General features: G+C 40.0%; 1 protein-coding gene across 3 annotated transcripts in view; it reads left to right on the top strand.

The window, feature by feature from the left end:
* ILRUN (inflammation and lipid regulator with UBA-like and NBR1-like domains) overlaps positions 1-22,936 on the top strand; it is a 108,484-nt gene that overhangs the window by 40,761 nt on the left and 44,787 nt on the right. For 2 of the 3 annotated variants that reach the window (XR_009211269.1, XM_032140204.2), the window contains exons 2-3: positions 2,170-2,324; positions 10,258-10,455. Coding sequence is in view for 2 of the 3 variants with exons in the window: in XM_032140204.2 (XP_031996095.1) it covers positions 2,170-2,324; positions 10,258-10,455 (353 nt within the window). In the remaining variant the exon portion in view is untranslated. The remainder of the gene's footprint in view (positions 1-2,169; positions 2,325-10,257; positions 10,456-22,936) is intronic. The other variant, XM_032140205.2, reaches the window with a different exon arrangement.

The raw sequence follows: 22,936 nt of genomic DNA, 5'->3' as shown, positions 1-22,936 counted from the left end.
AAGTCCAAGCTTTGTATTGAATAGTCAAGCAAACAGGTGCAGTTTGGCCCCAGCCCAGCTCTCTTTATGTAAATATTATCAAGCACATATACCATAGGCAGGCCATTGGTATTGTAATTTCAGTCATTACTGACTAATATGACAGGCCACCATTGCATGAGGCTTGACCTCAGGTACCTGCTCTAAATATAGCCTTCCTTTCTGGCAGCTGCAAGCACCTGGAGGAGCAGGCAGGCCCCCAGCAGAAAACTGTTTGCTGTTATTAGCATTTCTGTTGATCAGTTGTATACTGTCAGAGCTTGTTTCATGCTATGTTTATGTATAATTAAAAACAACTCAGTGGATTCGTTGGTTTATGGTTGGATTATGTTTAGAAACATGCAGTTTGGATTGTTATATAGTGTGGGAAGTGGAGGTGATGTCATTGGTTTGAGTAAGACCAGAAGAGAAGCAGTTAATGTAATTACCAATAATTTCCTTGATCTCTGTAATGAACACAGCTTACTGAAACCCTTTAGTGGCCCTTGGTTTCTGGCACTGATAACCAAGCTGACAATCACGCGCTTCTGCTCAATTGGGAACTCTGGCTTATGTGCTTGGTAGTTCCTTCTGATGAAAGGGGATTTGTGAGTAATTAAAAAGAACACCAACATTTACAAAATGATACTTCCAAAAAAGAAACTACAAATGGCTCTTTTTTGTTTTGTTTTGTTTTTTTGAGACGGAGTTTGGCACTGTTGCCCGGGCTGGAGTGCAATGGTGCTATCTCGGCTCACTGCAACCTCCACCTCCCGGGTTCAAGCGATTCTACTGCCTCAGCCTCCCAAGTAGCTGGGATTACAGGCGCCCGCCACTGTGCCCGGCTAATTTTTTGTACTTTTTTTAGTAGAGACGGGTTTCACTATGTTGGCCAGGCTGATCTTGAACTCCTGACCCCGTGATCTGCCCACCTCGGCCTTCCAAAGTACTGGGATTACAGGCATGAGCCACTGAGCCCAGCCTTTACAAATGGCTCTTAAACCTGTAAAAAGATACTCAGCCTCTCAAGATCTCACTGAGATGTATTTTTTTTTAACCTGTTAGATGGGAAAATCCAAAATGTTAGAGAAACACCACTGATGAGCAAGTGGGGAAAATAGGCATACTCTTATATTCTTGGTGGGACCATTAGCGTACAACTTTTGTTGAGGGAAGTTTGGATATATTTATTAAAACCACAAACTCTGGCACAGCAGTATCACTTAATAGGAATTTATCTCACAGATTGTATACACTTGCATGTATACAAAACTGTGTGCTTAAGCTTACTTATGGAAGAGTTAATGACTGGAAACAAACTCAAAAGTCGACTGGTTAAATGATCCATCTGTATAGTGGTTACAGCTGTAAAAAACAATGAGGATGCTCTTTATATACTAACAGAGATGTTTTCAAGATATAGTATTAAGAGAATAAAGTAAAGGGCATTGTATATTATGCTACCATTTGTATAAAAAAGGGGGAAATAAGATTGTATATCATGTTTGCTTGAATGTGTATAAGAAAGTTCTGGAAGGATATTTAAGAAAGTAATATGAACAGTTATATCTGTGTATGTTGGGGAAAAAGAACATGGTTTTCTGTATTATGTGCACATATTAACTTTATTTTAAAAAGTGAAGCTTCTGGCTGGGCTCAGTGGCTCATGCCTATAATCCTAACACTTTGGGAAGCTGAGATGGATGGATCGCTTGAGCTCAGGAGTTCAAGACTAGCCTGGGCAACATGGCGAAACCCTGTCTCTCTCTTTTTTAATATTAAAAAATAGTAATAATACAAAATAAAAAGTAGTGCTTCTTTGAATTCTGTAGTTATAGAGCTCTCTTTTAATTGATTTCTTTACCCATTCTTGTTTTCCTGTGGGTAACAAGGGAGATTTCCTCATACTGTTGCTGATGGTACTAATGTTTGTTACTTTCTATGTGGGAAGAAAGTGATACACAAATTTGTTGGTCCTGGTGTTTTTCCTATTGTTCCTTAGCCAGAATAGAAGGCTTTAAAGACTTGTATACCAGGAGCCTCAGGTTCTGTGACAAACCCTAAGAATCAGGCTTTTTCCTTTTGTTTAACAATTAGGATAATATCATCTGGACAGTACTGAAGTCTGTTGCCTTTTCTCTTTTTCTGTAGGAACCTACAAGCAGCAATCGGCGCCTATTATGACTTTGAGAGCCCAAACATCAGTGTGCCCTCTATGTCCTTTGTTGAAGATGTCACCATAGGAGAAGGGGAGTCAATACCTCCGGATACTCAGTTTGTAAAAACATGGCGGATCCAGAATTCTGGTAAGTACATAATGGGCAATCCTCGCTTGCCTAGTTTTCATTTTCTTAATAGTTAAATAAGAAGGAAATGTTTTAGCTTATGTATGTGATTGTGTAACTACGAGCTTTCTCTTACACATGATATGTAGCATTTTCTTGTACTGATGTGATGACCAAACATTAGTGAAATATCTCCTGCTCTAAAGTAGGAAGAAGAATTTATGTCTCATGCTTCTAAGCCACCTATAACTTAATAGCATCTAAAAACAATCCAATATTGGTTTTTTACTAGGAACTAGACTTGTATATGCTGGGGTATTGTCTCTACCTGTACAGTTTTACTTCATCACTTTATTTCTGCTCTAATTAATCTTCCAGTCATTTCCAGCAGGCTAGAGGAGGTATATCCTTGAATAGAACAAGGTAGTTGGAAAGAGCTGTGAGCATCTGCTCTTTTGAAAGCTCTTTTTTTTTTTTTTTTTCAACCACAAGGATGACTGTCTCTGAAATTTCATTAGGATATCTGAGACATTAATACCACTTTGAAAAATAGGGTAGGAAATATGGGAATTTGCTCAAAATGGGAGACAGAGAAATTGTTGGTTAAAGAAAAAAATACAGATCCGGTGTGGTAGCTCACACACAGAATCCCAGCACTTTTTTTTTTTTTTTGAGACAGCATCTCGCTCTGTTGCCCAGTTTGGAGTGCAGTGTTGTGATCATGGCTCACTATAGCCTTAACCTCTTAGGCTCAGGCGATCCTCCTGCCTCAGCCTCTCCCAAGTAGCTGGGTCTGCAGGCGTGCACTACTGTGCCGAGCTAATTTTTTAATTGTAGAGATGGAGTCTTCCTGTGTTGCCCAGGCTGATCTCGAACTCTTGGGCTCAAGCTATCCTCTCACTTGGATAGCTGAGATTACATATGTGTACACTGCACATGGCCTCCCAGCACTTTTACAGGTCAAGGCAGGAGGATCACTTGAGCCCAGGAGTTTAAGACCAGCTTTGGCAATGTAGCGAGATCCTGTCTCTACAAACACTGAAAAGAAAAAAATACAAGAAAAACATTATTTTGATGTACTGCAGCCTCTTTTAAGACAAACTAGAAATAAGTTAACCATAGGCTGAGCGTAGTGGCTCCTGCCTGTAATCCCAGCTTTGGGAGGCCGAGGTGGGAGGATCACTTGAGATGAGGAGTTGGAGACCAGTTGGGCCACCATGATGAAACCCCATCTAAAAATACAGAAATTAGCTGGGTATGGTGTTGGGCACCTTTAATCCCAGCTACTTGGGAGGCTGAGGCAGGAGAATTGTTTGAACCTAGGAGGTGGAGGTTGCAGTGAGCTGAAATGATGCCACTGCACTCCAGGCTGGGTGACAGAGTGAGACTCCATCTCAAAAAAAAATTAAATAAAAATAAATAAGTAAGTTAACCATAGTTCTTTGAAAATAGTGTGTATGTGTCTAAATTTCTTTCTTTCTTTCTCTTTCTTCCTCTTTCTTTCTTTCTTTCTTTCTTCCTTTCTTTCTTTCTTTCTCTTTCTTCCTCTTTCTTTCTTTCTCTCCCTCTCTCTTTCTTTCTTTCCTTCTTTTTCTTTCTTTCTTTCTTTCTCTCTCCTTCCTTCCTTCCTTCCTTCCTTCCGTCCGTCCGTCCGTCCTTCCTTCCTTCCTACCTTTCTTTTTTATGTAAGACAAGGTCTCACTCTGTCACCCAGGCTGGGAGTGCTGTGGCGCAATCTTGGCCTCCTGGGCTCAAATGATCCTCTTGCCTTGGCCTCCTGAGTAGTTGGGATTACAGATGTGAGCCGCTGCACCATGCCTGGCTAATTTTTTAAAGTTTTTGTAGAAATAGGGTTTCATTGTGTTGCTCAGGCTATTCTCAAACTCCTGGGCTCACACGATCCTCCCACCTTGGCCTTCTAAAATGCTGGGATTACAGGCATGAACCACTGCACCTGGCCTTAAATTATTTTCTAATGACTTCTGGGGGCAGGGGTTGGGTTTTGTATTTCATGTCACATCTAATGACAATTTATGTTGACTGGTTGAGGGTGTTTTAACTTTCTTATTATTAATGAGAACTTCAGAGAAAAATTCTGAGAGATGGAAAACTAGGCTAAAAATATGTGTTTGTGGGGGTGCCCTATCTAGCAAGTTAATTTTATATGAGATGATTTAAAACTCTGAGGACTCAAATAAACCTATAAAAGTGACCTTTTATTGATTTGGTTTACTTTTCAGTTCTTTACAATTCAGTTCTTTATGATAGGGAAAGACTGGCTAGACCAGCCTTTTATGTAAGAATGTACCAAATTGAATTGTTATTCTTAGTTTTTCTGGCATATTTAGAAGTAACTCTCCTTTGGAGGAAAGTTCAGTGTGTCATTGACCAAACACATAGTTTGGACTGACCCAATGTTGTGGATGACTCAGGACACCTGTGGCTTTGTAAAATTTAATTTGCCCCCTTTCCTTTTTAGTTATAACAGTTAGTTATAACAGTTAGTTTGGGAGGTACATGGTAACAGAGGAAAATAGCCATATTTTCTATTTTTCTTGAAATTCTTACTTGTTCAAAGTCTAATTTACTTTACTTTGCCTAATTTCTTCCTCACCTTGCTTGATTTTGCCTGCTTTTAAGAAAATATCAAGACAGTTTCTTCATTTTATAATAGCTTTTATTCGTCATGTTTTTATTCTGAATTTAAAACCTGCTGTGTTACTGATCAAAAATGCTTTCAGAGGCTGGGTGCAGTGGCTCACACCTGTAATCCCAGCACTTTGGGAGGCCAAGGTGGGCAGATCACTTGAGGTCAAGAGTTCAAGACCAGCCTGGCCAACATGGCAAAACCTCATCTACTAAAAATACAAAAAATTAGCTGGGCATGGTGTTGCACGCCTGTAGTCCCAGCTACTCTGTGGGCTGAGGCACAAGAATCACTTGAACCCAGGAGGCAGAGGTTGTAGTGAGCCAAGATTGTGCCGCTGCACTCCAGCCTGGGCAACAGAGCCAGACTCCGTCTCAAAAAAAAAAAAAAGTTGTTTGGAATCTACCAGTGAGATATATATATATAATTTTTTTAATAAATGAGGTTTGTTTGGAAAGTGTGACTCATTCAAGTTTTATTTGTTTATTTTAAAGCGAAGTCAGTACCTTGTTTACTTATAGTGAAAACAGTGAAAATGGCCTGGCTTTCTGTGAGCTCTTCAATGTTTTTAAATACTGAAAGTTGTTAGAGTACTGTTGAAATGTTTTAAATACCATGTTGTGGCAGACTAACCATTTTATATTTCAAAAAGCCTCTTGATATATCTACTTACTAGACTGTTACTTGGGTTAATGGGGAGCTTGGGAAGGTTGATATGTAGTAGTTAGAATGTCAGATCAGAACCCTCAAAGCCTACCTTTGATGTTGACTTACAAAAATCTCTCTTGGTGGGCCTGACTGCTTTTCCCCTCTGCATTTGCTTTGTAACCTCAGTTTAAAACAGCTTCTGAATCTCTTTCCTTGTGTGAAAGGGCATTCTTGTGCCTGAACAGGTCTTGAAAGGTTAGGTAGCAGTTGCTAGAGATTTTATCTTTCAAGGTGCTTTGCATAAATAGGTTTTCTCTTCTGGAAGTTGTCCACCCAGCTGTAGAGTAGTTTTAATCTATAAATTGGATGTTTTCCATTTGGTTAAGGAGAATCTGGCCACCCATAACTGAGTATCAGGCATGTTATTTGAGAGAGGAAGAACATGCATGTGTACAGGTTCTTTGGCATCATCCTAGTCTGGCCTGAGTTATTTCTGTAAATAGAGTAGTAACATAGTAGGGCAGGCCTTGGCAATTTTTCCTCTGGCTGTCTTACTCTCATTCATAACCTCCCTAAGAAATAAGCACTCACTGAAAGAGCTACATAAATAATAATTTTCATGGCACTTTTGTCTTGTCATGTTTTAGGTGTGCTGGACATGCAGATATACCACAGATGAGATTGATAGGAATTGCATATAGTTGTTCCAGTAGCTTTCCTGAAGAAGGTGAACGTCGCACACTGTTTAAAATTAAATTCCTGGCCAGGCGTGGTGGCTCAACCCTGTAATCTACTTTGGGAAGCTGAGGCGGGCAGATCACCTGAGGTCAGGAGTTCAAGACCAGCCTGGCCAACATGGTGAAACCCCATCTCTACTAAAAACCCCATCTCTACTAAAACTACAAAAAAATTAGCCAGGCATGGTGGTGGGCGCCTGTAATCCCACCTATTCGGGAGGCTAAGGCGGGAGAATTGCATGAACCTGGGAGTTGGAGGTTGCAGTGAGCCGAGACCACGCCACTGCACTCCAGCCTGGGTGGCAGAGACTCCGTCTCTAAATAAATAAATAAATAAAATTAAACTCCTAATATTTTTTAAGTCCTTAGATTTAGATTTGCAAAAACAGAACTGAGATATTTAATAACATAGATGCAAAATTCTAGGATTCAGACTTCTGTCACTGTAGAAGCACTGGAAGCTTAGTAAACCTGAGCAGGAAACTTTGGGAGTTAAAATGAAAATTTAAAACTGTCCCTCTAAAAATATGAGTAGACAGAATTCTCTTTACCAGCACCTAGAGCTTCTCAGTTGTTATACTACCATGCTCTGTTGTACAATTGTAGTGAATATTAAGCTGTGCATGTTATGATAACCCTAGTGTTTCTCTGACTTTGGTGAAATTTTTGTGATTGTCATATGAGAGGGTATCTTGGGCATATTGATCCAGAGTCGTCTTTAATTTTTGAACTTCATAGAAGTGAATATAAAGGGATGGGAAAAGAACTTGAGAAAGAACAATTATTTCCCCCATTTTTCTTTTAGTGCATTAAAATAGTTAGCTTTCTACCTTTCTCTTCAGTATGATTCTAGAGAAGATAATTTTGCTTCTTTCATTCAACACATTTTATTATGTTCCAGTCACTTTATTAGGTACAAGGGAGAAATGGTCACAAGATTGATGAAGGTTTCTGCTTTCATGGAGCTTAATATGAAATGCAGTGTCCACACTTATAAGGGTTAAAAAGGAGATCATCATTAAGGTTTGTCTTCTGCATTGCTATTTGGATATTCCTTACTGTCTCCAGACTATTTCTATAATTGTATATACTTACTAAGTCCCAGGATTTCTGGGACTGTTGGACTTTTGATTTTTGTGATGCTTGCTACCATCTCAAAATTGTAACATGACAGGGTTTTTTTTTGTTTTTGTTTTTACTTTATTTTTAAAAATAAAGTGATATTTCATATCTGGAGAATTACAGCCTTAATTATATACTTGATTGTGATACTTAACTAGGAACGTCATAAAACACAGATTAGTCTTTCTTTTCTTGTAGATAGAAATCTATCCCCCATTAATCCACTTTGCAACTGAGACTTAATTTGGAGCCCAGTTCTATTATACTTCTCGAATTCAGATTTCAAGTATGCTTAGTGTAGTCCAGACAACTCACTGGTATTTCCCTTCCTTCTGTATCAAACATCAATATCTTTGACCTTTTCAGAGTTACTTGACCTAACAATTTTGACTATAAGAATTATATGTATCATTGATAACGCTCAGAAGGCAGATGATTGGTTTTTCACTTCATAGCCAATGAACACTTCAGAGTTGTTGGTGGATAACTCTTCTAGCCCAGAGGTTCTTTAAATACTCCACTGAGAAGTAATAGGTATCTGGAGTACCAAGAAGGACAGGACCCTAGCCAAATGCCAATGTTTAATGTTACCCATTTAATGTTTTACTGACTAACTCAGTTTCTGTGGAATATAGCAGCACTCCTTTTGCACAGCTACGATGACCCGATCATCTCAGCTGCTTGTGGTTGTGCCTAGGAGAGCTAAGTCTTTTTCACGTCCAGGCTTGGTTTACCTTATTTTCTTATAAGTTCAAAAAACAGACACATTCTTGGGTTTTCATATAAGCAGACATTATCTTGTTGCAGCTGTATGTGTATGTGTATGTGTGTGTATGTGTGTATCTTAAAGAATAGCTGTCAGTTCAGCCCCATGACAGTAGTATAATTTTTCTCGTGGATTTTGGTCTTTAAGGAGACTGACATTTTGTAAGGTGCTTCATGTTAGCTACTATTCTGCTTGTTGTAAGACAAATAGGCTTTTGCCAGACCTCAGAAATGAAAAAGATAAATTGCGTGTATTGTCAGTATATCATCCACAACCTTTCCGCCAGCAGTGGTTGCCCTTTATAGGGTTAACTTAGGACATTTTGTTGGCAAATTTTTTTAAAAGAAGATATGCTAAAACATAGTGGCCACTGCTTTAGCTGCTACCCCTTAAGACCCAAGGAGCACAGAGGGTGCCATTCATAATGGAGCTGAGATCCAAGGAGTAGAACCCTGGTTGCCTTTCTCTGTCTGGTTTCTTTCCAATAGTGAGCCATCAGGTATGTCAAAACTGGGCACTTACAGAGCAAGGAACTGAGGCATCTTAGAGTACTGGTAGGAGATAAATGACAAGCACCCTTTGTTCTAAGAGTCCTACCATGTTCAACTTTTCACAGTGGTTTATTTTTATAATGAATGTATATAGTCCAAAGAAAAAGATATATAGAGGTTTCTGTCTACAGTTAAAAGGGAGTATATCAATTGCTGCATATTGGGGAGACTTCACAGGAAAAATCACATCTAGTCACTGTGTGGCTACCTATACCACTTGACTAGTGGGAACTAGTCAACACATAGATTTCTCATGAATTAGTTACATGAAAATAGGTACACAAGAGTGGGTACCGGCTGGGCGCCGTGGCTCATGCCTGTAATCCCAGCACTTTGGGAGGCCGAGGCGGGCAGATCACCTGAGGTCAGGAGTTCATGATCAGCCTGGCCAACATGGTGAAACCCCATGTATACTAAAAATGCAAAAATTAGGCCAGGTGCGGTGGCTCACACCTGTAATCCCAGCACTTTGGGAGGCTGAGGTGGGCGGATCATGAGGTCAGCAGTTCAAGACCAGCCTGGCCAACATGGTGAAACCCCATCTCTTAATACAATAATTAGCTAGGCGTGGTGATGGGTGCCTGTAATGCTAGCTACTCAGCAGGCTGAAGCAGGAGAATTGCGTAAACCCGGAAGGCGGAGGTTGCAGTGAGCCAGAGATTGTACCATTGTACTCCAGTCCAGGCGACTCTTTACTCTAAAGAGTTACAGGTTAAATTTAACCTGTAACTCTATAAAAATCTATCTCCCTTTGACAGGTCTGATCGACCCTCCTTCCCATCCTTTCCGCAAGTACCTCCAACTGGTGCCATTGTTCCTGCGACCACAGTTCATTGATGTTATCAGGGGAGATCACCCCATTGTTTATATTTTCACCACCACCCAAGGTCTAAACTTTTACTGCCTTTTATATTCATGTGGTCTCTTGAGCTCTTGAGTATTTTATAGTTATGGACCCCAGAAGAAAAGTCATACCTCAGGCAAAAAGCAATTTTAAATTGAGAATAATACCATTGAAATTACTCCTTGTGTGTTTCATCCTCTTGTTTCTGTGGAAAAACTGGCAACAATCAGATATACTGTGAAAATGGACATATGTTACCTGTTAGTAGAGAGAGCCGTCCCCTAAACATGGCCCTGTGCTTCATCTCCATGGCTCTTCATGGACATCATTCTTAGGTTCTGCAGATTCAGTGTGACGTGTGGCCTTCCCTGGAGTCACCTGAAATACTCCTTGTCTTGAGGAACTGCCGTGCTTTTGCCTTATGTGCTTCTTCATAGGGTTAGACTATTGGTCAGAGATTGTTGGTTCTGATCATTCCTTTTGATCAGTTGTGTGAGACAATATATGGCTCAGGTGTATGTGGTTAGGTTTATGTATGTATGTGAGAAAAAGAAAGGCCTCTTCTACAGTTTCATAATAAACTGCACCCAGCATAGGACCATTGATTGCCTAACATTTTTTTCTTTTGCTTGAACTCAGGGGCAGAGGCCTGGCCTCCAGGGGTTTGTCTTAAATATGTCGGGGGAGACCAATTTGGACATGTGAACATGGTGATGGTGAGATCGCTAGAGCCCCAAGAGATTGCAGATGTCAGCGTCCAGATGTGCAGCCCCAGCAGAGCAGGAATGTATCAGGGACAGTGGCGGATGTGCACTGCTACAGGACTCTACTATGGAGGTGAGTATGTCCTTGTGCAGCCCAGGGTAAAGGAACTAAGGTAACATCTTATAACATCCCCAGTGTTGCTCACAGAGCCTGTCAAATTGCATAACAGGGCATGGCCTCTTTTTAACAGTCACCCCATGCAGGTAAATGATTTGCATTTTATGACAAATTGATTTAGTCTAGTGCCCTTTCTTTTATCCTAGGAATATAATTTAGTGACCTGTATGAGGTATTATATTTTGCATTCTAAATAAATATTTATTAGTGCTGTTGTTTTTATTATATAAGCTGGTAGATGCTGTAAGAATACTAAAGGCAGTCCTTGTTCTCAAAGTCTCTAGACACAAGTCATATAAAACAGATAATGCACAAAATGTGCATACTTCTTCCAACCTACTTGTCAAACTGTTAATATATCTCACTCCCTTCTCTTTATTGCCAAACTTTTTGAGCAGTGATCTATACTCACTGTCTCTTCTTTCGCATTTTCCATTCACTCTTCAACCCAATTTATCCTTTATCCACTCCCCACTCCAATAAAGTTAATCAGGGACTACCCTGTTTCCAAATCCGATAGCCTCTTTACAGTCTTCATACCAGCTGACCTTTTAATGATCATTTGGCACCATACTACACATGTTTTTTGAAATATGTACTTTCTTAGACTCATAGGACATCTCTCCTGTTTCTGTTCCTCTTCTCTGTTCTTTCTCTGTCTCTGTCTATTCTCAACTTTACCCTGGGATTCCTAGATTCTCAGTTGGGCCCCATTCATGGTTGGTGACCTCATCCACCTATGTGGCTTCAGCTGTCGCCAGTATACTATACACAGTGATGCTCAAATTAATATCTATAGCTGTGGCCTCTTTTCAGAACCCCACACACATGTTTTAACTCGTTATGGGCAGAACTTTTAACATGTCCCGGACACAATTTATCATCTGCTGGGCATGGTGGCACACGCCTATAATCCCAGCACTTTGGGACGCTGAATTGGGAGAATTGCATGAACCCAGAGGCTTGAGATCAGCCTGGGCAAAACAGAGAGACCCTGTCTCTACAAAAAATAAAATTAGCCAGGCGTGGTGGGGTGAGCCTGTTGTCCCAGCTACTTGGGAGGCTGAGGTGGGAGAGTTGCTTGAGCCTAGGAGGTCGAGGTTGCAGTGAACCATGATCATACCACTGCACTCCAGTCTGAATTACAGAGTGAGTCCCTGTCTCAAAAAAACAAGACAAAACAAAAAAACCAACCTTATATCCTTCTCATTGGCACCCCCCTGAGATAATCGGGTCAGAAACCTGGGAGCCATCATTTGTTCTGTCATTCCTAATCAGAAACTGATTCCTATTGGTTCCACTATATCCTATGTCCTGGAGATCAAAAACAAATAAATAGTAAATAGTACTTGCCTTCAGGGAGCTCTTAACTGGACTCATGGCCTGTAGGCCAGTGGGACCTTTGGAGTTATTTCTAGACGTCCTAGAATTAATGATCTCATATATGTTTTTGGAGCCAGTGGCAACTTTAGAAATGTTAATATTAGAAAGAGTCTCATAGTGCTTATGTGACATCATTCTTTGCCTAAAGCCTTTGTACCTGCTGTAATGAAGCTAAACTCCTTGGCACAGGATATAAAGCTCACGATCTGGCCTGGCCTCATTTTCACTCCCATCTTCGGTCATCCCCTAAGTCCCCCACAGTCAGTCCCCAAAGATGCCATATGCTTTTACTTCTCCATGCCCTTGCTCATTTCTCTCATTGCCTGAAATATCCTTTTATTTCATCAAACTCCTGCTCATCCTCAAGGCCCTGCCTGAGTCACCTTTCCTCCTTGCTTCCTCCCCCTTGCCTACTCTCCCCACTACCCTTAGAAAATTCATCCCTCCCCCTTCATTAATATCATGCACATGCTTGTTATTATATTTAACACATTGTATATTAGGTATTTGTTTTGCTTATCCTTTTATGCTATGAAATTGTGAACAATTTGTTGAATAATTGAATAATTACATATCAAAGTGCAGAGAGGTTATTTGTGCCTTCCCTGTAGGACTCCATTTTCAGGCAGTGTCTGCTAAGAATCCCCTTGACCTGGGATTGGAAGTTGTTTCTCCCACTGCTGGGCTCCTTTATATTAGCTCTTCACCTCTCACTCCTTTGTTTCTTCTCTTGGCACTTTACGTCTTTCTACCCATTTAATTTGATAAATGTCTCATGTCATCTTTAAAACTGAAGGTGACACATGTCTGGTTTATCTTTGTAACTCTCAAAAATGTTGAGCTTAATGCAGAATGGAGAATGGCTACTTAGTAAATTTTTTAAATACGTGCTACCATTTTTAAGGGGAGAAGAAGACAATATACATGACTTAAAAATAAAAAAAATCCCTTTGATGAAAAAATACTACTTCTCAATGTTCCCTAGTGGTTAAGAACACTAGTCTTGTTTTATGTGTGTGTGTGTTTAGTGTTAAATTTAAAATAATTATCACCGTGTGGGACATTACATTTTATACTCATAGCAACTCTCTCAAATTCAAAAGTAGTTGGAATATAAATATGGGGGGACTTTAAAAAGATCTTGGAAAAATGGAATTAAAAAACTAAAGGCCGGGTGCAGTGGCTCGAGCCTGTAATACCAGCACTCTGGGAGGCCGAGGTGGGCATATCACTTGAGGTCAGGAGTTCAAGACCAGCCTGGCCAACCTAGTGAAATCCTGTCTCTACTGAAAATACAAAAATTAGCCGGGCAGGTGGCTCACGCCTGTAATCCCAGCTACTCGGGAGGCTGAGGCAGGAGAATTGTTTGAACCTGGGAGGTGGAGGTTGCCGTGAGCCGAGATCGCGCCACTGCACTCCAGCCTGGGCAACAGAGTGAAGGCTTCATATCAAAAAAAAAAAAAAAACAAAAAGATAAAAATAAGATATATAAACTTTATTTCTCAACATAAGCTTCATCAAGTTCAAGACACTTTTGTAAGTAATGATAACAGCCATTTAGTACATCCCAAAAGAACTGAGAGTCCTAGGAATTTAACCATGTAAATGCAGGTTTTTTTTTACATTATTAACTGAAGAAAACTGGGTGTCCATTAAAGATTTTTAAGACTAGGAAACAAAAAGAAGGTAGAAGAAGCCAAATCAGGACTGTAAGGAGGATGCCTAATGATTTCCCATGGAAACTGTTAGAAAATTGCCTTTGCTTGATGAGAGGAATGAGCAGGAGCATTGTCATAGTGGAGTAGATCTTTTTCTGCTAAAGCTTTGGCTGACTTTCTTAAAACTAGCGCGCGCACACACACACACACACGCACACACACACTTTTTTTTTTTTTTTTTTTGAGATGGAACCTTGCTCTTTTTTGAGATGGAACCTTGCTCTTGTCGCCCAGGCTGGAGTACAGTGACATGATCTTGGCTCACTGCAACCTCCGCCTCCCGGGTTCAAGTGATTCTCCTGCCTCAGCCTCCCAAGTAGCTGGGATTACAGGCGCTCACCACCACACCTGGGTAATATTTTGTATTTTTAGTAGAGGCAGGGTTTCACCATGTTGGCCAGGCTGTTCTTGAACTCCTGACCTCAGGTGATCTGCCCATCTTGGCCTCCCAAAGTGCTGGCTGGAGTGCAGTGGAATGATCATAGCTCACTGCAGCCTCAAAGTCCTGGGCTCAAGTGATCCTCTTGCCTCAACCTCCCAAGTAGCTGGGACTACAGGCATGTGCCACTATGCCTTTTTTTTTGGTAGAGACGGGACCTCCCTATGTTGCCCAGGTTGGTCTCAATTCCTGGACTCAAGTGGTCCTCCTGCCTCAGCCTCCTAAAGTGTTGGGATTACAGGCGTGAGCCACTGTGCCCAGCTCTCAGAACACTATTATTATTCTTTGGCCCTCTAGAAAGTTGACAAGCAAAATATCCTGTGGAGCCAAAAAAAAATTGTTGCCATGACCTTTGCTCTTGACTGGTCCACTTTTGCTTTGACTGGCCCACTTCCACCTCTTGGTAGCCATTGCGTTGATTGTGCTTTGTCTTTAAGATCACAGTGGTAAAGCCGTGTTTCATCTCCTGTTACAGTTATTTGAGAAGTACTTCAGGATCTTGATCCCACTTGCTTAAGATTTCCATTGAAAGCTCTGCCCTTGTCTGCAGCTAATCTGGGTTTAACAGTTTTGGCACCCATTGATTGGAAAGTTTGCTCAACTTTAATTTTTTAGCCAGAACTGTGTAAGCTAAATCAGTTGAGATGTCTGTGGTGTTGGCTGTTGTTTCTGCTATTAATCATTGGCTCTTGTTCAGTTAGAGCATATACAAGATTAATTGTTTCCCCCAAAATTAATGTGGATGGTCCGCTGCTATGGGCATCTCCAGCGTCGTGTTGTCCCTTCTTAAAACAGGTTATCCATTTGTAAACTGCTGATTTCTTTGGGGCATTGTCCCCATAAACTTTTTGTAAAGCATCAATGATCTTCCATAGTGGATTCAAACGTCACTATGAATTGGATGTTTGCCCTTGCTTCAATTTTAGCAAAATTCATATTGCTCTCATAGGGTTTTTTTTTAAACTGATGTCCTTAGTGCCTCAAACTAGGTGCTGTTCAGATTTGTTATAGTAAGCTAGTATGAGTTTATTTTGATGCAAAAAAAAGTTGAAATCTATGCATAGTTTTTTCATAATACTCATTCTCCATAAATTTTTTCTTTTTCTTTTTTTTTAAATTTAATTTTGTGCTTACCCACCATGAACTTTTTGAAGATGCTTTGTATACTAGCCTTGGGGCAAAAACATTAAAATTTTAACTTAAAACCCCTAATTTTAACTTAAGAACCCTTTATTGGTCTTAATAGTCTGTAAGTCGTTTCTCAGGACTTTGTGGAATCTAATGCCTTCAAGGGATTTTAATAATTCATCTGAGTTTGTAGTTTTCAAGCATTTTTGTTAAGCTATGGAACCTTTTCCTTGACAGAAGTATATATGAATGCCTCCTTGTAAAATGGGAAAGGATAAAAATGAAATGTTTCGTTGAATTGGGGGCCCCCTTGGCTTATGTTTCCCAGCCCTTGTGTGTCTGGGATGACCGCTGGAGCTCTGTGGGGTATAGTTTGCCCACCTTTATCTGCTCCAGCAAACAGTTTAATTCCATTTTATAAAGCACTGTATTTCATTGAATCCAAATTATTATTGGTTGTAAAACATACCCTAGTATCAGTAACAGAAAGAGAATAGATTATGTATACAACCATAGCCATGAGCACATGGAAAAAAATAAACTTCCATAATAACCATGATTGGCTCACTCGGTTATTGAGTGTAATATAGTGGGTTAAGAGTGTGAACTGTGGGACTCTGTTGCCTAGGCACAAACTTGGACAAATTAGGTAACTTCTCTGGACCTCATCTTTCTGTTTTAACAACAAAAGATTGCTTTTTAGAGGTTTCTGTTTTTGGCGGAGTGGTTGTTTCTATAATTTTTTTTTTTTTTTTTGAGATGGAGTCTTGCTCTGTCGCCCAGGCTGGAGTGCAGTGGCGTGATCTCGACTCACTGCAACCTCTGCCTCCCAGGTTCGAGCGATTCTCTTGCCTCAGGCTCCCGAGTAGCTGGGATTACAGGCACGTGCCACCATACCTGGCTAATTTTTGTCTTCTTAAGTAGAGGTGGGGTTTCACCATGTTGGCTAGGCTGGTTTTGAACTCTTGACCTCGTGATCCGCCTGCCTCAGCCTCCCAAAGTGCTGGGATTACAGGCATGAGCTACCGTGCCCGGCTGCTTCTGTAATCTTTAGATGGTCTTCTTGAGAAAGAATCCACTCCCTTTAATTCATTCATTCATTCATTCATTCATTCATTTGAGATGGAGTCTCGCTCTGTCGCCAGGCTGGAGTGCAGTGGCGTGATCTCAGCTCACTGCAACCTCTGCCTCCCGGATTCAAGCGATTCTCCTGCTTCAGCCTCCCAAATAGCTGGGACTACAGGTGTGTGCCACCACACCCAGCTAATTTTTGTATTTTTAGTGGAGACAGGGTTGCACCATGTTGGCTAGGGTGGTCTCAATCTCTTGACCTTGTGATCCGCCCACCTCGGCCTCCCAAAGTGCTAGGATTACAGACATGAGCCACCGCACCCGGCCCACTCCCTTTATTCTTATAATAACTCTTAGATTGTTTCAGTTCACGTTTCCTCTTAGAAAGAATTTTTGCTCTATTCAGTCATTTACAGGTCTCCTGTAAAAGGTCTCCTCCACCCTGTTTCAGCTTGGTTGTGCTCTCTCAGAGTTTCTCAGTGGGCGTGTTTTTGGCATGTGGTGTGGACACTTCTTCACTGTGTGGGGCATATTACAAGACCTCTGGCCTCCTCCCACTAAAGATCCGTGGCTTCATCTATTTATCTTGATAACAAACACTGTCCCCCACCACACAAATTTCTAGCTCGCTTGGTCTAAGACTAATAAGTGTCTGATTTTTGGCAGATTTATTTTCAAGCCCTAGCATTTTTCTTTTTTTTCCTCGACTTTGATACCCCTTCCCACTCCACCCCACCAAAGGATTAGCTTCTTAGCTTTTATCTAAGCAGCAAATACTAACAAATAGTGGAAAGTACTAACAAATTCTAGTACTTACTATTTGCCAGGTATTATTTTGGGCTTTTTGCATATGTTACCTTGTGAAATATTAGCTGCATTTTATGGATGAGAAAACTAAAGACCAGAGAGGCTTAAGGTCTAGTAAAAGTTGTAAATTAGTTACGAATTATAGTTATAAATTAACAAAAGTAATTTTATTATCTTTGTCATTAATTTGGCTGTCACTACTATATGGGGTTCAGAAGGAAACTGGTTCTAGGGTGTTAATACTTGTTAGAGTTTAGTGAGGGTGGAGTATATGGTCCCAAAATCCTCTCTCTACTTCCAGAGTGAGTGGGCATTGAGGTGGAGTTGAGATTGACAGGGCTATTCTTAGGTAGTTGGGTGTCAGTTTTCCCCAGAGAGTTCCTGCCTGCTAGAAGATACTCAGTTCTATAGGACGTTGGACTCTGGGCAAAGGGTAAGCAGCATGAGTGATTGTCCCTGTTTTAGCCTGGATGCCGATAGTAATATGCTTCATCTCCTACTGACAGAGTGCCGCCTTCCAGATTTCCAAAGGGGAGATTTACCCTGTACCATGATGGTTTCCTCTAACTCTCAGAGTCCTAGTTGTGAAGTAAGCTAAGTCAAGTGATAGTCTGGTTATCTCGTACTTATGGGGGATTCCACTACTTGAAGTAGTTCTTGTTAAATACCTCATATGGGTCCCTAGGGACATTTCACATGTCGAGTAAATAACCTATGCATTCTTCATTTGGTTTCTCAGAGTTTAGAAATGAAGCTCCCCTTATGAAGGTCCCAAACTACAATATATCCCACATGTTAGGAAACTTATTGGGTGCTCTATGTAAACTACACTGTTTATTTCCCAAAACCTTTGTGAATTCTTCCTTTACTTTCTCCATTTTATAGCATGTCCTCCCTCATATTACCTCCCAGGTAATATGAGACTTTCCTTATTTCTTGCTTGTGTTTTAGTAACATCATGTTATAAAAGAAGCTGTGGTTTCATACAAACTTCTTCATACTAGAATCCATGATGTCTTCTACTCACATGCTATTCTGCCTGACATTTCTCCCAGTTATCTTGCCCTTTTGCCTATTAACCCCACCTTTAGAACATTGTTCTTTTATGTTGAACTCAAAAAGGCTTCATCTGCTTCTAGAAGATCCTCCATAAGATGCTTACTGTTTCAATTCTAATCTCTAGAATTCTCTAATACCAGAAATATGAGTAGCCCTTGAAAATAAGATTCCATTTTTGTTTTTTTTTCTTTTTTGAGAGAGGGTCTTGCTTTGTCACCCAGGCTGGAATGCAGTGGTGTGATCACGGCTTACTACAGCCTCGACCTCCTAGCCTCAAGCAATCCTCCCATCTCAGCCTCCCAAGTAGCTGGGACCACAGGCATGGGTTTTTGTTTTTGGTTTTGTTTCGTAGAGATGAGGTTTTGCCAAGTTGCCCAGGCTGGTCTTGAACTCCTAGGCTCAAGCAGTCCTCCCACTTCAGCCTCCCAAAGTGCTGGGATTACAGGCATGAGCCACAGCAACCTGCCAAATTTCATTTTTGATAAGAGAAATGCTAGGCCTAAGCTGTGACTCATATGGAAAATGTTTTAGAAGGAATGTTTCAAAATGTAAATGGGATCTGAAATTCTAAAGTATTATGTTATGAGATATAGGCTATTTCAGCTTTGAAGAAGGAAACCTGCCATCAGTTGCACTGCCACCAGGTGGTGGTGATTGTTTGTTTGGTGGTCATTTCCAGATAGTTCTGTGTGAGTCAAAGTCAGTATGAAGATCCGGCATGGTGGGTCACGCCTGTAGTCCCAGCACTTTGGGAGGCCGAGGCAGGTGGATTGCCTGAGCCCAGGAGCCCAAGACCAGCCTCGGCAACATGGTGAAACTCCATCTCTACCAAAAATACAAAAAATTAGCCGGGCATGGTGGCACGCACCTGTAATCCCAGCTACTTGAGAGGCTGAGGTGGGAGGACTGCTTGAGCCTGGGAGGCGGAGGTTGCAGTGAGCCGAGATCACTCCACTCCACTCCAACCTGGGTGACAGAGTGAGACCCAGTTTCAACAACAACAACAACAACAACAACAACAATAGCAACAACAACAGCAATGTGAAATGACTGTACTGTTCAGATTAACCTCTAAAATGCATATATGTGGGTCTTGAAACTTCTATGGGCCATCAAAAATTTAAAAATCAGATGAAGCAGTGATCCTTTGTAAAGTGTAGTAATTAACAAGATATTGAATGTCCAGGCAGTAAAGCATCAAATGTTTTCACTGCCTAGTCACTCGGCTGTGAGTAGTGTTAATGTGTGCTGTTAGTGCTAATGATGTTTGCTTTAAAATTAATTTTCTTACTCCTCAACATACCATACACATGTATAGAAAAGGATTTGGTAGAGGGCAAAAATATAATTTGAAAGCTGCACCTTTTTTTACTCATGGTAGCCAGCGCCCTTCTGTTAAACAGAAGCTTCTTTAGTCTGAAATATTGGATTCCAGAAATTCTGAATTTAAGAGAGTAGTGATATTTCCTTAAAGAATTTTTAAAACCAAGTACAGTTCTGTATTAAAATACTAGCATACTTACTGTTAAAAGAAAAATAAATAGTTGTAAAACCATTGACTATTTTAAAGATTACATATTTCAGCATAATTTGTATCTTAATATAATCCTTAACTTTTTTGTATATATGCATTAGTAAGGACTATAGCTTAGGCCAGATCTAGTTAAAGTGTTTTACTTATTTGCATAGTAAGGACTATAGCTTAGGCCAGATCTAGTTAAAGTGTTTTACTTATTTAGGGAATATAGCCCTGTCAGAGTATAACATTTGCAAACAGAACTTACTGCACTTCCCCAGTTCTGAAGTGACAGTAATTTTAATATGCATCCTTGGTTTAATGATTACTTTCCTTGTAGGGGAGAGAGGAGGTAGAGCCACTGCCATATTAAATGAAAACATTAGATGGTCCATCTTGATTTCAGAGATATTAAAAATTAATAAAAAGATAATACTTAAAAATTAGATATGTATGTTTTCTCTTTACAAAAAAAATATGTTGACATATATGCTGAAACCATTTCAGGTAAGAAATTCTTAAGAAGGTTTCACTGAATTGTTGTGTGATGGGAGTTTTTAGTAAGTGCCATTGTGTACACTTGCCCCTAGATCAGACTAGAACATGTTTCTTATAAATAAGGAAGTAAGCATAATTGACTTTTATTCAAATTATCAGTATATGCTATAAAACTAATATGTGGTTTTTTTTTTAACATAATGATGATTGGTATCTTAAACAGTGTATAGGGCTTTTAAACTTTTATCTAATAGCTTAGTTTTTGATGCAGTTTATATTCCTTAATTACTGTTCAGAATGTAGTCATAACTTCATTCTTAGAAACCTCACATTAGTCTGGGGATCTTTGAAGAGGATAATCTCCTATTGAAAAGCAGATTGCATTCTGTTCCTGTAATGATGGTTTGACACCAGCCTTATAATGATGTAATGGGTTTTACCTTGAAGTGGCAAGGATATTTTTCGGTTAGAAATTAATTAGTTTGTTCTGTAATTTTTATTTTGAAAAAAAATCTTTCTTTAGCTTTTTATTTTTCTCCTTTTATTGTTAAAGAGCTTATACTTTCCTTTATTTACAAAGGGAATGTCAGTGTTGGACATTCAGCCCCAAGAAAGAATGTTGTGAGCCTACTGGCCTCTGAATTTTTATTTTATTTTATTTTACTTATTATTTTGATATAGAGTGTCTCACTCTATCACCCAGGCTGGACAGCGTCAGGATCATAGCTCACTGTAGCCTTGAACTCCTGGGCTCAAGCAGTCCTCGCACCTCAGTCTCACAAGTAGCTGGGACTACCTACCTGGCTAATATTTTTAAAACCTTTTTTGTGGAGCTGGGGTCTCACTGCATTGCCAGGGTTGGTCTATAATTCCTGGCCTCAAGCAATTCTTCCTCTTTGCCTCCTGAAGTGCTGGGAATACAGATGTGAACCACTACATCCAGTCTGAATTTCGCTTTGTAGTAACTAATGTCCTTCCAGTTTCTTAAGATTTCCAAGCCCAGCGTGGTGACTCACACCTGTAATCCCAGCACTTTGCGAGGCTGAGGCGGGTGGATCACCAGAGGTCAGGAGTTCAAGACCAGCCTGTCCAATATGGTGAAACCCCACCTCTACAAAAATACAAAAATTAGCTGAGCATGATGGCGGGTACCTGTAATCCCAGCTACCCGGGAGGCCGAGGCAGGAGAATCACTTGAACCCAGGAGGCCAGGAGGCAGAGGTTGCAGTGAGGCAAGATCGTGCCATTGCATTGTAGCCTGGACAATGCAACAGACTGAGACTCTGTCTCAGAAAAAAAAAAAAAAAATAAGATTGCTAAGAGTTTCTTTTCTTTCTTTCCCTTTCTTTCTTTCTTTCTTTCTTTCTTTCTTTCTTTCTTTCTTTCTTTCTTTCTCTCTCTCTCTCTCTCTCTCTCTCTCTCTCTCTTCTTTCTCTCTCTTCTTTCTTTTTTTTTTTTCTTTTTTCTTTTGAGACAGGGTCTCACCGTGGTTGCCCAGGCTGGAGGACTGCAGTGGCACGATCCTGGCTCACTGTAGCCTTGACCTCCTAGGCTCAGGTGATTCTCCCAACTCAACCTCTCAAGTAGCTGGGATTACAGGCACGCGCCATTACATTCGGCTAATTTGTATTTTGATTAGAGATGGGGTTTTGCTGTGTTGCCCAGGGTGGTCTCAAACTCCTAGACTCATGCAATCCATCTGCCTCGGCCTCCAAGAGTGCTGGGATTACAGACGTGAGCCAAGCCACCGTGCCCAGCCAGATTTCTAAGAGTTTTGCTTATAGTTTGTTTTGATATGATCTTGAAAACAATTTAATTCTAAAGTGGGTTTGGTTTTGGCTCAGTAGATTTCACAGTCATTTTTACTTTTTATTTTCATAATTTCTCTTATATATTTAGAAATCAGAAGTGATTGTGAAAGTAAATTTTATTTCTGACCTGAGCCTTATTTGAGGACTTTAAAAAATATTTAATAATACATTTTATTTAACTGAATATAGCCAAAATATTTTTTCAACATGTGACTCTAGCTACATCCCAAGTACTCAATAGCCACCTATGGCTAGTGGCCAGCTCTTTTGGACAGTGCAGCTCTGTGGATGCTGGCTGATATGTTGTACCATTTTTTTTCTGTAAGAAATTTTATAGAATTGGTGTTATTCTTCTTCTAAAGAATTTCCAGCAAAACCATTCAAACCTGGAGGTGTTTAAGTTTTCAATTACTAGTTCAACTTATTTTCATAGTTATAGGTCTATTCAGGTAATCTATTTCATCTTGAGTGATGTGGGAAAATTTCAAGGAGTTGGTCCTTTTCATCTAAGTTGAATTTATGTTCATAGAGTTGTTTGTAGTATCCTCTTATTATCCTTTTAACATCTATGTTTGATGATAATCCCGTCTTTCATTCTTGATATTTTGTGTCTCTTCTCTTTTTCTTTCTTTTGATAGATTTCCCAATTTTATTGGTCTTCGCAAAGAATTAGCTTCTGGTTTCATTGGTTTTTCTCTATTCTGTGTTCAATTGTATGTATTTCTGCTCTTAATTTTATTAATTCCTTCCTTCTTGATTTATTTTCTAGTTTCTTAAGGTAGAAACTGAGATTATTGCTTTGAGACCTTTCTTCATTTATAATATGTGTTTAGTACTATAAATTTTCCTCTAAGTGTTGCTTTTAGTTGAATCCCACAACTTCTGAAATGTATTTTTTTAATTTTTAGACACTGCAGTGAATGCAGAAATGTATTTTTATTTTCATTCAGCTCAAAATATCTTCTAATTTCCCTTGAGACTTCCTGTTTGACCTATAGATTATGCA

This window comes from Hylobates moloch, unplaced genomic scaffold (genome assembly GCF_009828535.3).
Source record: "Hylobates moloch isolate HMO894 unplaced genomic scaffold, HMol_V3 SCAFFOLD_20, whole genome shotgun sequence".
NCBI lineage: Eukaryota > Metazoa > Chordata > Mammalia > Primates > Hylobatidae > Hylobates > Hylobates moloch.
This window is presented reverse-complemented; position numbering and strand designations above follow the sequence as displayed.